At 49.6% G+C, this 16,408-nt stretch overlaps 1 protein-coding gene across 1 annotated transcript; it reads right to left on the reverse strand.

Annotated features, from left to right (window-relative positions):
- Positions 1-2,332: 2,332 nt before the first annotated feature.
- On the reverse strand, positions 2,333-4,588 carry LOC125917538 (insulin receptor-like). Its single transcript, XM_049623715.1, has one exon. The coding sequence runs from the start codon at positions 4,544-4,546 to the stop codon at positions 3,830-3,832; it is 717 nt and encodes a 238-aa protein (XP_049479672.1). The 5' UTR covers positions 4,547-4,588; the 3' UTR covers positions 2,333-3,829.
- Positions 4,589-16,408: the final 11,820 nt, after the last annotated feature.

The raw sequence follows: 16,408 nt of genomic DNA on the forward strand, positions 1-16,408 counted from the left end.
CAAGTGTCCATCCATAGATGAATGGATACGTAAATGTGGTCCATCCACACGATGGAATATCCACCCACCAGCCTTAAAAAGGAAGTTCTGACACCCACCACCACATGGCGAACCTTGAAGACGTTATGCTCCGTGGAATAAACCAATGACAAAAGTCCAAACACTCATTCCACCTCTATGAGGTCTCTAGAGGAGTCCCAAGCATAGAGACAGAGAGTAGACGGTGGGCACCAGGGATGGCGGGGGTGGGGGGGCAGTCAGTGTTCCACGGGGACGGAGTTTCAGTCTGGGAAGACGGGAAAGTTCTAGAGACGAATGGTGGGGGTGTTGCTGCACAACAGTGCGAGGGTGACTGATGCCACTGAACTGGATACTTAAAAATATTTACGATGGCAGGCGCCTGGCTGGCTGACGTGGTGCAGCGTGCAACTCTTGGTCTCAGGGTTGTGAGTTTGAGCCCCACGTCCGGCACAGAGCTTACTCTTCAAGATAGTAACAAACAAATAAAAATATCAAATCTTTAAAAAGAAATTTAAGATGGTGAATTTTATCTTACGTGTATTTTACCACAATAAAAGAAACTGAGGAAGGGAGAAAAAGGCCAGAGTGGAGTTGTACTCAGCAGACGGGGGCACCTGTTCAAAGAGCGATCATTTCGGGGCACCTGGGTGGTTCCGTCAGTTAAAGCTCTTGATTTTGGCTCAGGTCATGATCTCACGGTTCTTGGGATCAAGCCCTGCCTTGAGCTCCATGCTGACCGCACAGAGCCTGCTTGGGATTCTCTCTCTCTCTCTCTCTCTCTCTCTCTGCCCCTTTCCCCCCTCAGGCTCTCTCTCTTTCTCACTCAAAATAAATAAACATTTAAACACTAAGTAAACAGGGGCACCTGGGTGACTCAGTCAGTTAAGCATCCGACTTCGTCTCAGGTCACAATCTCGCGGTTCGTGGGCTCGAGCCCCGTGTCGGGCTCTATGCTGACAGCTCGGAGCCTGGAGCCTGCTTCGGATTCTGTGTCTCTGTCTCTCTCTCCCTCTCTGCCCCTTCCCTGCTCACGCACTGTCTCTCTCTCAAATATAAATAAACATTAAAATAAATAAATAAACAAACAAACAAACAAACAAAAACAATCATTTCAACACCTGTTACCAGGACAGGACAATGCCTTGCCTAGGGGACCTCAGCACCGATTACACACCAGGAGCAGCGAACATCAATGCCAGATGCCGGGAATCAGGTATTGTCAGTCACAGCAGCAGGTGCACAGCCACCCCCTCCCCCACGGCAGAACCCCCAGCGTTAGAAAAACAAGCCTGTTCTCAAAAACAAAAGATGAGGGAAGAAAACAACTGCTCGCATCAGGGACATTTCTGCAGATAATACCACCCTGGATATTTTGAGTAAAATGTGTACAGAAATAAATCCACAGAGGAATGTCTTAAATAATATGTCAAGACCCGAGAGCCCAGAGCATTTCAAAAAGGCACCTAAATGTGGAGACCTCGGCACTGAAATAACGAAAGCATGTTCCATTTCTCCGGTGCCCCACCTACAAGTGGCTCTAAACAGAGGGGACGGTCCCCCCGCCCCCACAAAAAAAATACCACATGCCTTTTTTGTGTCGCAGACTTGGCACAAACCCCAGCGGTCTTATGAGCTGTGTGGCCTTAGGTAAGTTAAGTAACCCCTCTGGTCTCTAAAATGAGGATAACAGTGCTCCCCTTGTAGCCAGATGCTCTCGGGACATAGATCCGAAACAGCCTCTTCTCCCCTCACCATCGTGAATACCAGCTGCCCCCCAATCCATCTAGACTGTCGCTCCCACAGCTTATTCCCCCCCACCTGCTCCCCACCCCCACCTCAGCAGCTTCCCTGTTCTACAAAATCCCAGACCCACAGGTGGTCATTCTACTTGTGCTGAGATTTCGCCCCAACTTTGTCGTTCAGCTCCGTTCTCTCTGTCCCTGACCGGCCAACGTCCCCAAGATTGCTCCACAATATAATAATCATCCTACCCACGCCCATCCTCAAACAAGGCTCTCTTTGCCTTCACTGCCCAACCTCTCAGAAGAGGTGTGGCCTCTGCCCTCACCTTCTGTTACGCTCCCCACGGCTCCCATGGATTCTACTCAGGACTCACCCAAGTAGCCTTTGGGCTCAGGCAAGAAGACCCTCCCTTCCCCCCCCCCCCCGTGCCCTATCTTTTATGATACGACCCACCCATAAAGCATCCACTCCCTTTCTCCCACCTCGATCTCACATTCGCTAATTCTTCCCAGGGAATTTCACAAAGTACAAAAGAGTCAAAACAATAGAAAAAGTAACGGGGGTGTGTTTGGAACTTGCCTTCCTGGTTATCAAAACATTATAAAACCACAATGATTAGAATGGTAGCAGCCCCAACGCAAGGAACTGGTTTACCGATACCCAGAAACAGACCCCAAATCATGACAAAGGAGTAAATTTCATCAATAAAAGGCATTGAGACCCCAACAAGTTATTTGCGGGGAGAGGAACATCCCTTTGAATCACGCACACAAACAGATTCCAAATGTCCAGGATGAGCTTTTTTTATTGATAATTAAAATTAAAATAGGAAATTTGGGGGGAAAAAACCACATTCATTTTACGGGGGGAAAAGGACTTTCTAAACATAGAGTAACAGGACAGGCATGCAAACATCCAACTCTGGACTCCACAAACATTTTAAATATATATATTTTTAAGGTTTATTCAGCTTTCAGAGACAGAGAGAGACAAAGCTGTGAGCGGGGAAGGGGCAGAGAGAGAGAGAGGGAGACACAGAATCCGAAGCAGGCTCCAGGCTCTGAGCCATCAGCACAAAGCGCGACGCGGGGCTCGAACTCACGAACCGTGAGATCGTGACCTGAGCCGAAGTCGGACGCTCAACTGACTGAGCCACCCAGGCGCCCCCGGACTCCCCAAACATTTTAAGCTTCTCTGGCAGCCGACATCCAGAGCATCTTGACCACCGAACAAAAGCGTCTGAAGACACAGTTGGCAAAGGGTTAACAGCCTTCGTGTAGAAAACCGCAAGGAGACTAGTATTTCAAAAACCACTAAAGTACTAAAAGATAAACGGACAAAGGATATGAACAGGAAGAGAAAACCCAAATGATAAATAAACATGTTTCAGAAGGTTCAACCCCGATAGCAATCAAAGAAATGCAAACAGAAACAATGACAACACATCGGCTCCTCCCTCCGGTAAATTATGAAAGATTTTTCAAACAACATGCAAAGCTGGCCAAGGTGCTCCCTCTCAGCCAATGCTAGGAGGAGCGCCCATCAGTACAACATTTCCGGAAAGCCATTTGGCAATCAGTATCAAGAACCTTTGGCCCAGAAATTTCACTTCTGGAAAAGCAAAGCCTAGAGAAACAAAATGCTCAATAAAGCTTTGACCCGAAAATGCTCATCCTTCTCTTTAGAATAACCGGAAATGATCTAAATGCCCAGAGACAGGGAAAGGTAGGTAAATAAAATAAACGCACAACAGAACCACGAGAAGGAAGTACTCCACTAAATGTGGGATAAGGATTGTTGTTTCGCTTCCTTCCTCTACCCATTTCTTTTGCCAAATGTCTACACTGAGCAATCTTACTTCTTTCGTCACTCAAGAAATAAACTTTCTTTTTCTACAGTAAAGTCCATACTTGCCCACCTCTACCCCCCCCCCAAGCAAGAGGAACATTCGACGGTCTAGCACAGCAATTGGCAAACGCTGGCCCACAGCTTGGCTTGTAAATAAAGTTTTATTGAAACATAGCCGTGCCCATTTCTTTCTGGGTTGCCCGTGGCTGCCTTCCCGCTACGATGGCAGTGCTGAGTAGCTGTCACGGGAGGCCACGCAGCCTGCAAAGCCGGAAGTATTTAATATCAGAGCCTCTGCAGAAAAAAGGGGCCACCCCCTCGTCCAGCAAACGCCTGCAGCTGCTAACAAGCACAGTGAAGAAACAGCTGAGAGCCCCACGTACCCCAGCATACCTTTCTGGCAATGGCTGTGTGTCCAACATCGCTCCACAAACTGCCCGTTGATGACAGTGGCAGGGCAGTTGGTCTTGCCCTTTGCGGTGCCTGGACAAATGTCCCCACACTCCTCGTTGTCGTCTTTGTTCAACACAATGTAATTATCCTCCACCGAATCCAGGATGCGTGACCAGTCGATGGTGGCCAGGTAGCACAGCTCATTGTTCTTCTCGATGCGGACGGAGCCCCGGGTAATGTTCATCAAGCTGTAGAGGCCAAGCTCCTTCAGGTGCACCATCTCGAAGATGACCAGCGCGTAGTTGAAGAAGAGGCGCGAGCCCCGGATGACCGTGAGGTTGGGGAAGAGGTCCTTCAGGCTCTCCAGCCCGTACACCCGGAAGAGCAGCAAGTAATCAGTGATCATGACGAGTTTGGGGAAACTGAGGTCTCGGAAGTCCTCGGGCCTCGTTTTGAACATGAGCAGTATCTGCAAATGACCTTCAATGACCGAGCAGTTGGCCAGTTCGTGCAGCCTCGTCAGGTTGTTCCGGATATCCATGCCAGGGCAGACTAGAGGCGAAAACAAGCACAAGGCAAGACAGGTGAGCACGCACGTCACGGGTGGGTGATAAGTCAGCGGCAGACGGGGCGCCGGGCTGGCTCAGAGCCCGCGTCGGGCTCTGTGCTGCCGGCTCGGAGCCCGGAGCCCGGAGCCTGCTTCGGACTCTGTGCCTCCCTCTCTCTCTCTCTCTCTCTCTCTGCCCCTTCCCCCGCTCACACTCTGTCTCTCTCTCTCTCTCTCTCTCTCAAAAAGAAATAAACATTAAAAAAAAATTTTTGTTTTAAATCAGCAGCAGGGCCAGCTTCACAGGTGTGCATCTTGAGTCGTGCCTTAAGGCTCTTCTATCCATTTTTAAACCCTCAATCGTTTTCGACAAAGGGGCCCCATGTTTTCATTCTGTGCGGGGCTCCCCCTCCGATTCCATAGCGAGCCCCTGATTCGTGGTTTTCTCCATAGGGTCCGTGCCCAAGTGATCACCTCCAAAAGGCAAAGAAAAAATTCCTTTCGCAGTCCTTGTTAGAAGCCTTTAAAAACCATCGCATCGAACGAGATGCGACGGAGACGTTGGGATTACACGGGATTGAGTAATACGGCAGGTGTGGAAGGGAAAGGGGAGCCGGCCCGGGTGAGTCAACACTGGCAATCTTCAGGAGATAGATTTGCAAGGATAAAGGTGCCCACGCCAAAACGGGGCAAGGAGGGCTGAATTTGTTTTGACAATTCTCCTACCTCGAGGACTCTCCTTCCCAGGCAGACATCCACAAAACAGCCTCCTTACCTCTACCTGTGGCAAGGGCTGGATCTGATCTCCCCTGCACAAACACCCTGCGTGCCCATTTCCTGAAGGTGGTCCTTCCCAGGCTCCAGCACCCTTCCTGGCTCCCCGTGACCCTGCACTCCTCCCTCCCAGCTCGCAGGGCTCCTCCCCATCGCTGCCCCCCACCCCCTGTAACATGACCTAGGAGAAGCAGTGAGTGAAGTAATCCAAGCATTCAAGCAGTGCCCAGCACACAGTAGGTGCTCAGTTAATGCCAGCTATTTTGTGATTGCTGATTTCTCCCACAAACGTATCACCATCACCTCTAGGCTCTGTGCCTTCACGTCTCTAGACCAGGCGCGGGCAACCATATTCTATCAACGCTCAGACAGTGAGCATGTTCGGCTTTGTGGTCAGAGGGTCCGTGCAGAAGCCGTTCTACTCTGCCACCGCAGCTCAAATGTGAATGAGTGGACGTGGCTGTGTTCCAATAAAACTTTATTTACAAGAACAGGTGGTAGCCTGGAGTTCTGTCCTGGGGCTGTAGTTTGGTGACCCTTGCCCTAGTCCACGGCTGTCCAACAGAACTTTCTGCACTGATACACATGTTCTAAATCTGTGCTGTCCACCGTGGAAGGCAGCCGCCATTTGTGGCTTCACCTGTGGCTAACGAGACTGAGAAACTGAATATTTAATTTTACTCTAGTTCATTTAAATGGAAATAGACACATGTGGCTAGCGGCTACTGTCCTGGACAGGGGAGCCCTGGCCCTGTCGGCTACCAAAGCCCTTTCGACCTTAGCTCCCTGTTTCGAAATCTAGCCCATCATCCTTCAAGATCCAGCTCAAACGCCACCTCCTCCAGGCACCCTTCTCTGATTTCCTTTCCTCCGTATACCTCTTTGAAGTTTCTTTCCCCTTTTCCTTGTGCCCCTTATACCCAAGTTAACAGTCATCATAATCAAACTCTTTAGACAGCTTCTCCTTGCCAAAACACACACACGCACACACACACACTCCACATCCCTCAGCACCAGGAATATGCTTAGCACACAATCTCTACTTACTGTATTCCAGGACACTAAACCTTCCCCCCAATATCTTTGAGGCAAAACAGATGATTCTAAAGAATACTAGAACATTCGCTTAAAAATCCATCTGGAAAACAAATCTCAAAAGAAGCGCACATTGGGGGGGGGGGGGGGGGTACCAGAAAAAAAAAAAGAAGGGGTAAATAAAGCTACAATGTTCCTCAGCCACGTTCTGTGCGGATTAGGCTAAGGCAAGGGAAAACACAGAAACACGCTGACCCACTCACTGGGAAGTTGGGAGGCTGTCTGGGGAGAACGAGGGTCTGGGTTCCAGCCCTGCACACTCGCTCGAGGCATCCAAGCCCCGCCCAAGACTCCCAGCTGTGGTCACATCCGAGGCCACTGTGCCTCCCACAAGCCCCATCCCCACCTGACCAGTGGCAGGCAGGCAGGCGCGCCAGATCTGGCAAATAAAAATGCAGGATGGGGGCGCCTGGGTGGCTCAGTCGGTTGAGCGTCCGACTTCAGCTCAGGTCACGATCTCGCGGTCTGTGAGTTCGAGCCCCGCGTCGGGCTCTGGGCTGATGGCTCAGAGCCTGGAGCCTGCTTCCGATTCTGTGTCTCCCTCTCTCTCTGCCCCTCCCCCGTTCATGCTCTGTCTCTGTCTCAAAAATAAATAAACACCAAAAAAAAAAAAAAAATGCAGGATGCCCAGTTAAATCTAAATGTCAGATAAGCACCGAGTATTCATATTTAGCCAGGTGCCCTGTCTTTTATCTGGCAACATCCACTTCACTCCCACTAGGATGGCTAAAATCAAAGGGATGGACAATTACAAGTGTTGACAAGGATGCAGAGAAACTGGAACCCTCGTACATCACCGGTGGGAACATACAACGATGCAACTACCGTGGAAAATGGTCTGGCAATTCTTCAAACCATTAAGCCATGAGTTACCACATGGCCCAGCAGTTCCACTCCCAGGTAGATAACCAAGAGAAATGAAAACACAACCACAGGCATACCTGGGAGATGCTGCGGGCTCGGTTCCAGACCACCGCAATAAAGCAAGTACCTCGATAAAATGCATCAAATGAGGGCACTGGGGTGACTCAGTTGGTTGAGTATCCGACTCTTGATTTGGGCTCAGATCATGATCTCATGGTTCATGGGATGGAGCCCCGCATTGGGTTCTATGCTGATAACACGGAACCTGCTTGGGATTCTCTGTCTCCCTCTCTCTGCCCCTCCCCTGCTTGTGCTCTATCTCAAAGTAAATAAACTTAAAAATTTTTTCATCAAACGAATTTCTTGGTTTCCCAGTGCATGTCAAAGTTATATCCACACTACACTATAGGGTATTAAGTGTGCACGAGCATGATAACTAAAAAAAAACATACAACCCTTAATTAAAAATACTTCATTACTAAAAAAAGAAAAAAAAATGCTAATGATCACCCATGCAGCCTGAAAACGCAAGGCGAGGTGAGAGAAGTCAGGCACCACAGACGACATGTAGTACGACTCCATTTACATGAAATATCCAGAATGGGCAAATTTACAGATAGAGACAGAAAGCAGTTTCGTGGTTCCAAGGGGCTAGGGAAGAGGCAATGAGAAGCGACAGCTACTCAGGCTGCAGTTTCTCTTTGGAGTGATGAAAAATGTTCTAAAATTGACTGTAGCAGAGCACCTGGGTGGCTCAGTCGGTTAAGCGTCCGACGTCAGCTCACGTCATGATCTCAGGGTCCGTGGGTTCAAGCCCCACATCAGGCTCTGTGCCGACAGCCTGGAGCCTGGAACCTGCTTTGGATTCTGTGTCTCCCTCTCTCTGCCCCTCCCCTGCTCGCACTCTGTCTCTCTCTCTCTTTCAAAAATGAAAACATTTCTTAAAATTAAAAATAAATAAAATTGATTGTAGTGATGGCTGCACAACCCTGCGGATGTAATTTACTGAATTGTAAACTTTAAAGAGGTGAATTGTATGGCATTGGATTATAGCTCAATAAAGTTGTTATAAAAAATTTAATGACCACGGGCACCTGTGTGGCTCAGTCGGTTAAGCATCCGACTTCGGCTCAGGTCATGATCTTGCGGTTCATGGGTTTGAGCCCTGTGTCGGGCTCTGTGCTGACAGCTCGGAGCCTGGAGCCTGCTTCGGATTCTGTGTCTCCCTCTCTCTCTGCCCCTCCCCTGCCTATGCTCACTCTCTCTCTCTCTCTCAAAATAAATAAACATTAAAAAAAAAATCTTTAAAAATTTGATGACCATAGGGGGGGCGCCTGGATGGCTCAGTCAGTTGAGCATCAGGCTCTTGATTTCGGCTCAGGTCATTATCTCATGGTGTGTGAGATCGAGCCCTGCATCGGGTTCTGCAGTGACAGCACAGAGCCTGCTTGGGATTCTCTCTTTCCCTCTTCCCTCTCTCTTTCTGCCCCTCCCCCATCCCTGTGTTCTCTCGAGAGCTCTCTCTCTCTCAAAATAAATATTTAAAAAAATAAAAAATTAGACAACTGTAACAGTAGGGAACAATAAAGAATTGCTTTTTAAAAACCTCCAATGAATCTAACTCAATTCATTAAGGCTGTGTGTGTGCCTATTAGCCTCAACAATAGAGCAATTTACTGTTGGGACAGAAAATATCCCGAGGATGTTAGAAATGGTGCCAGAAATAAACGCAGGGCCTTCTGCTGGCTCTTAATACCTCTGGGTGGAAATGAAAAATGCTTCAAGTTTTCAGTAAGTGGTACCTGACGAATCCCCACTCCGTACACTGGTAGAGAAGAACAATGGGGGGCAGAGGAAGTGGGGGGGGGGGGTCCAGCAACAGCTAATACAATTATCCCGTTATCCACGGTTTCAGTTACCCGCGGTCAACTGCGGTCAGAAAATATTAAATGGGAAATTCCTGAAATAAACAATCATAAGTTTTGGATTGCCCACCGTTCTGAGTAGCGTGATGAAATCTCCCGCCATCCTGCCTCGCCCAGTAGGTGAATCATCCCTTCATCCAAGCTGCGTGCACTACCCGCCTGTTAGTGACATAATATAGCTATTTGCGTACAGAAAATAAACATAGCATATATAGGACTCAGTGCTATTACGGTTTCATGCATCCACTGGGGGTCTTGGAACATATCCCCTGCGGATAGCGGTGCGGGGGGGGGGGGGGGCGGGGAGGAAGAACCATCTTCGTTTTTTCAAAAACATACCTAAGGAAGCAGGTGCATGTGACTTAAATAAGGAAACAGTGAAACAGTTTTCATGCAGTGACAGCCTAGAGAAAGGTTGTTCAAGATAATTCCCTTTGTCCTCTCCTTCAGCACATATCTACAGAAGACCTGGTCCAGGTAGGAAAGTGCCACCGGGAATAGGACAGATCCAGATTCCTCTCTCAGACTAATAAGTCACTATCAACTACCTGAGTTAACGTGTAACGGGAGAGGATGCCCTCAGGCATTTTAAATTTTCTCTAATAAGGTAAAAAAAAAAAAAAAAGAAAGAAAAGGAAGACAAAAGTACATATATTTTAATTAATGCAATGTATCTAAAAATTTCACTTCAATGTGTAAGCTATACTAAGAAAAATTATTCTGGGGGGGGGTGGGGAATGCAAACTGGTGCAGCCACTCTGGAAAACAGTATGGAGGTTCCTCAAAAAGTTAAAAATAGAACTACCCTATGGCTCAGCAATTACACTACTAGGTATTTATCCAAGGGATACAGGCGTGCTGTTTCGAAGGGGCACATGCACCCCCATGTTTATAGCAGCACTATCAACAACAGTCAAAGTATGGAAAGAGCCCAAATGACCATCGATGGATGAATGGATAAGGAAGATGTGGGGTATATGTATACGTATATATATGTACATACACATACGTACATATGTATGTATGTATACATATATATATATGTATGTATGTGTATACACACACACACACACACATATACAATGGAGTATTACTCGGCAATCAAAAAGAATGAAATCTTGCCATTTGCAACTACGTGGATGGAATTAGAGGGTATTACGCTAAGCGAAATTAGAGAAAGACAAATATCATATGACGTCACACATATGAGGACTTTAAGACACAGAACAGATGAACATAAGGGAAGGGAAGCAAAAACAATATCAAAACAGGGAGGGGGCCAAAACAGAAGAGACTCATAAATATGGAGAACAAACTGAGGATTATGGGAGGGGCTGGGGGAGGGGGGAGGGGCTAAGTGGGTCAGGGGCATTAAGGAATCTGCTCCTGAAATCATTGTTGCACCATATGCTAACTTGGATGTAAATATATATAGATGTAGATAGATTACATCTATATATATTTACAATGAATTCAAAAAAATTTATTTTTTTAAGTTTTATTTAAGTAGTCTTTACACCCAATGTGGGGCTCAAACTCATGACCCCAAGGTCAAGAGTCCCATGTTCTTCCAACCGACCCAACTGGGAGCCCCATAATACTAAAAAAATTATTAATGAGATACTCTACAAGATTCTTTTGGAAGAAAGCTTCCAAAATGCCATGTAGCAATGTCTCCATTCAGATGCTAAATTTTCAGAAATACTCGACCTGTACATGTAGATTTCATAAAGTGTATCATCCAACACGTAGGTTCATTTCCCCAACCTATTCAAACACACTAAAGAGTTTTCCAACAGGGGCGCCTGGGTGGCGCAGTCGGTTAAGCGTCCGACTTCAGCCAGGTCACAATCTCACGGTCCGTGAGTTCGAGCCCCGCGTCAGGCTCTGGGCTGATGGCTCGGAGCCTGGAGCCTGTTTCCGATTCTGTGTCTCCCTCTCTCTCTGCCCCTCCCCCGTTCATGCTCTGTCTCTCTCTGTCCCAAAAATAAATAAAAAAAAAAAAAACTTTGAGAAAAAAAAAAAAAAAAGAGTTTTCCAACAACAGAATCGAGTACTGACCATTTTTTTTTAAACTAAAATGGATTGAAATAAGATAAAAATAAAGATTCAGCCATACCAGCCACAACTTCAAGAGCCCCATGTGGACAATGGCCACCACATTAAACAGCCACGGAACATTCCCCTCAGAGCAACACGTTCTTTTGAACAGTGCTGGTCTAGAATTTCCTGCCCAGCCAGAGGGATCTGAGGATTTTCCAGGAGAGAAGACTTAACATGAGAGCAGTCTCTTAGAAAGTGTCCTTTCTGGGGTGCCTGGGTGGCTCAGTTGGTTAAGCATCTGACTCTTGATTTTGGCTTGGGTCACGATCTCATGGTTCATGAGACAGAGCCCCACTGGGGCCCTGCACTGACACTGGGGAGCCTGTTTGGGATTCTGTCTCCCTCTCTCTCTGCCCCTCCCCCCGTTTGCTCTCTGTCACTCTTGAAAGAAAGAAAGAAAGAAAGAAAGAAAGAAAGAAAGAAAGAAAGGAAGGAAGGAAGAGAAAGAAAAAAAAGGAAAGAATAAAAAAGAAAAAAAAAAGAAAGAAAAGGAAGGAAAGGAGGAAGGGAAGGAGGGGGGAGGGAGGGAGAGAGTCCCTTCTCCCTGGTTTTCTCACCCATCAAAGCAGGCAAGGAGAAAGTGTGGAGGGGCAGGGAAGGAGGTGTCTAGAAGGTTCTGGCAATGCTTCGCAACGCTGAGATCGAACGCATTCTGCGTTTGATCATGAATGTACTTGATCCTTAGTCTCCACATTCTTCAAATGCTCCCTGGTGGCCTATTCTGGGGCCACACATTCTTCTCTGCCTCCTTACCCAGTCTTAACCCCCCGAAATTCAGGAGTCCCGTGCCAACAAGCCTTGGGTTTAGGCGTCCGGCCACCACCCACACGGGTTCCGGGCCACGCTGGAAACACAACAGATCGGCTTCCTACTCCAGCACCTCCCGCCGTGTCATCCTGGGCCTCCTCCTCCTCTCTGTGAACGAGGGCAGCAGCGTGATCAAAGCTCTAAACCCGTGTTAGTTCTCCGCCCCGAGCTCACGGAACCAATACCTAGATTTATGAGCCGCAGAATTTAGAATTTGGGCACACAGCAGAATCAGGCATCCTGAAGATTCTCCGCCTGCCCAAGAGGCCGGCTCTTGCAAGTGACTTCCTCAAAGAAGGAGAAATGGGGGTGGGGGGGGGGGGGGACTACAGCAGGTGCAAGGCAGAATCAGGAGGCCAGGTTCCAGAACCAACAAATCGCCCACATGGAAATAACTGCTGTACTCATTCAGCCAACGTCTGCTGGGCACCTCGGCACCAGGCATTGTGCTGGGCACGGGGATTAGCAAGACAGAAAAGGTTGAAGGCTCAAAGCTGTGACAAGGTGCCATCAGAGTAAAGAGACAAACACTAAAGCAATGAGCTGCACAGACCAGAAATCCTGATGGCCCCAGGCGCGAATCTCAGCTTTGTCGACTGGGCGCTGGGTGACCTCGAGTGAGCGATGTAACCTCTCTGGGCTTCGCTTTTCCTGGCCCCCTTGGGCGGGAAAGCAGGTGCACAGAAGGCACATGAGCCAGTACCAACGGGGAGCAGAATAAACATCACAGAGAAGCAGGCTCAGACAAGATCTAAGGGCCTTCAAGAGGCCTGGGTGAGTGATGAAACCACCCAGGGTCAGGGGCAATTTTATAAACACAGATGTCCCTGGACCCAGAGATCCCTGCTGCAGATAGGTTCACACGTGCACTCAGGGAGGTCTGAGGGTGGACCGGGGGTGGGGGCGGGGACCCAGGCATTGTAGTGTTTTCCTGCAAGTTCCTGGTAAAAAATACCAGTGAGAGAAGAAACAGCCCCCAGAGAGGAGACCTGAGGAAGGTGGTTCTCAAGCCCAGATGGAAGGTCCCTCTGGGGACAGGAGGGTCACTGCACCTCCACAGTGGTCAGGGGCCCCGAGGTGGGTGCTCAGGGACTCGAGGACAGAGGAAGCGGGTAACAACAGCGGACCATCGCATATGGAAGACGGAGGAGAAAATCGTGTACGCAGAAGCCCAGAGGGGGAGAGAAGGCCCCGAAGGGGACACTCGCCATCCAGACCATAATCCTTCTGGAAACTTCTCACCATCTTGGAGGACACGCCAAGGGGATCTTCTGAACAAACCAAGAGCCCACAAGGCGCCGCGGGAGACGGAGAAGTGGAAGGAAGCCCTGGGAAAGATGGACGTGCAGGTCCTCCCTCCCCAGGAGAAGGGCAGACGCCTGGCCTGTGACGTTCGCAAGGCAGGGACATCAAAAGGCCGGAGGAGACCTGCAAATTCCTGAGACCCCGGGTCCACCGGGGAAGATTAAGCTCTGGAAAACAGGCCTGGGGAGGGTAACGGCGGAGGCCACATCTGGAAAAAAGGACCGCGGTGGGCAGCATGTGAGTCAGACACTGCTGGAAATTGCTGGAGGCACAGGGGCGCTAAGTGCCCTGAGGGGTGGGGGTGCATGAGGCTGGAGCACGGACAAAATATGGCGCACGTGTGGCCCAGACAGATTCTCCAGAAGAGGAAAGTGGCGGAGGCTCAGAGAGGCCTGTGTCTGCCTCAAGGCCACACAGCAAAGAGGAGACAGAGCTGGGACTTGAACCCAGGACATTGGTTCGCTCGGCCCGTCATCACACAGAACCGCAGGCCAGGGGCCTTCGACGGCACACAGGAAGTTCTCACAATCTTCGAGTCCAAACTCAAGGTGTCAGCCGCGTCAGCTTCTCCTGAGGCCTCTCTTTGGCTCACAGATGCCTGCTTTCTCCCTCTGTCCTTACAGCTGCCCCTCTGTGGGCGCACAGGTCTGTGTCCTAACCTCCTCTTCTTTGAGGGACACCAGGCATATTGGATTAGGGCCCGCTGTAATGCTCTTTCTTTTTTTTTTTTTTAAGAATACATTACTGGGGCGCCTGGGTGGTTCAGTCAGTTAAGCGGCCGACTTCGGCTCAGGTCACGATCTCACGGTCTGTGAGTTCGAGCCCCGCATCGGGCTCTGTGCTGACCGCTCAGAGCCTGGAGCCTGTTTCAGATTCTGTGTCTCCCTCTCTCTCTGACCCTCCCCCATTCATGCTCTGTCTCTCTCTGTCTCAAAATTAAATAAACGTTAAAAAAAATTTTTTTTAAAAAGAATACTATTTTCAAATGAACCTTTTTTTAAAGTTTATTTATTGTGAGAGACAGAGAGAGAGAGCACATGAGCGAGAGAGTAGGGGAGGGGCAGAGACAGAGACAGAGACAGAGACAGAGACAGAGACAGAGAGAGAATCCCAAGCAGGCTCAGGGCTCGAACTCACAAACCATGAGATCACAACCTGAGCCGAGATAAAGAGTCAAATGCTTACCCCACTGCCCCAATGCCCTCGTTCTGATTACTTCTTTAAAGACTCCAGGGGCGCCTGGGTGGCTCAGTCGGTTGAGTGTCCGACTTCAGCTCAGGTCACAATCTCGCAGTCCGTGAGTTCGAGCCCCACATCGGGCTCTGGGCTGATGGCTCAGAGCCTGGAGCCTGCCTCCGATTCTGTGTCTCCCTCTCTCTCTGTCCCTCCCCCATTCATGCTCTGTCTCTCTCTGTCTCAAAAATAAATAAACGCTAAAAAAATTTTTAAATAAAGACTCCAAATAGTCACCCTCTGGGAGTTGGCTTCAACACACAACCTTGGGGAAAGAGGGACATAACAGCCCGTCACACACAGGTCTCTAGGCCACCAACACCTGCACCTGTGCCCTTAGCCATCACATAGGGTTTCTCAAAGTGTGCCGTCTAGACCGCCAGCCTGAGAATCGCTAAAGGAGGGAAATGCAGATTCCTAGGCCCGGCTCTAGACCAAAGAAATCAATTATGTCCGGGAGCCAGGCCCCAGAAACCTGCATTTTAAACAAGGTCCGCAAGGTATGCGGGGGGTGGGTACTCAAGTTGGACAGACATACAACCTACCCCTGGCCCTACCTCCCCAGCAGGGCTCCCCCCACAATGAGTCCCCATTCTTCTGCCCCACCTGCCCCACTGAGCCCTGCACCCCAGAACTAACACCGTCGGATGCCTTCTTTGGGGCCATCGACTGTTGCTGGAGAGAACCCCATAAGCATGGTGGGCCACCCCCAGCAATTTCAAAGAAAGCCGGACCCACACCCATTTTATCCGCCTGTGTCCCTGGCTGCTGTGTTTCAGAGCCAATTCTGATCCCAATTCTCACCTCAGTCAGCTAGGGCTGCCCTTCGAAAAGACCACGGACTGGGCAGCTTAAACAACAGAAATTTGCTTCTCACAGTTCTGGAGGCTGAGAGTCCAAGATCAAGGTAGCCAGCATGGCCAGTCTGCAGGGAGAGCCCTCTTCCTAGCTGGCAGGCTCTCTCTCTGCCTCACGTGGTCTCCCTTGTTGCATTCATGCAAAAAAAAAGAAAGAGATCTCTCTCCTCCTGTCCTTAGAAGGCCACCAATCCCATCGCGTTAGGGCGCTACTCTTACGACCTCATTTAACCTAAATTACCTCCCAAAAGCTTGATCTTCAAATACAGTCACACTGGGGAGTGAGGGCTTCAACACACGAATTTGCAGAGGTGGGGGCTCCAGGACTCTGCTTCCTGCTCTGGACAGACACATCCAAAGCCCTTCTGGAACCTACACTTTGAGCGTGACTTCATTTACCCGTATAGTCAATGCTTCGCTAGAACGCGTCTCCAACGGACAGACCAGTGTCTGTGGGCACCCAGACGGATACCTCCAGTCTGTAGTGAAAGGGAAGGGGGAGGGGTGGATGATGCAGCTAGAGAAGGAAGGATGGAGCCTCTGACCCGGTCCTGGGAGGAAGAAGCATGGGTGACCGTGGGCAGAAGGGGGGGACGAAGTGTGCTTGGGGCGCAGGAAGCACATGCAAGAACGCTGAGGCATATGAGGAGCCCCAAGGGACAGCAGCCCAGAGCGGCGGCGGCTCATGTACCCGGGGAAGGGATCTAGCTGGCAGCTGCAGAAGCACCCAAGTAGGAAGCAGAGAAATCCCAATGGCAGCAAAACAGAGGAAGAACCGAACGGGGCACACTGGCCTAGAAGAAAGGGGGTCTACCGTGGGAGTGGGTGCAAGGACAGAGGCGGGGCCACGGAGACACTGGGGAACTGGTACCCAGGGAGGGGGAGGAGAGGAG

Source organism: Panthera uncia, unplaced genomic scaffold, assembly GCF_023721935.1.
Source record: "Panthera uncia isolate 11264 unplaced genomic scaffold, Puncia_PCG_1.0 HiC_scaffold_1971, whole genome shotgun sequence".
Lineage (NCBI taxonomy): Eukaryota > Metazoa > Chordata > Mammalia > Carnivora > Felidae > Panthera > Panthera uncia.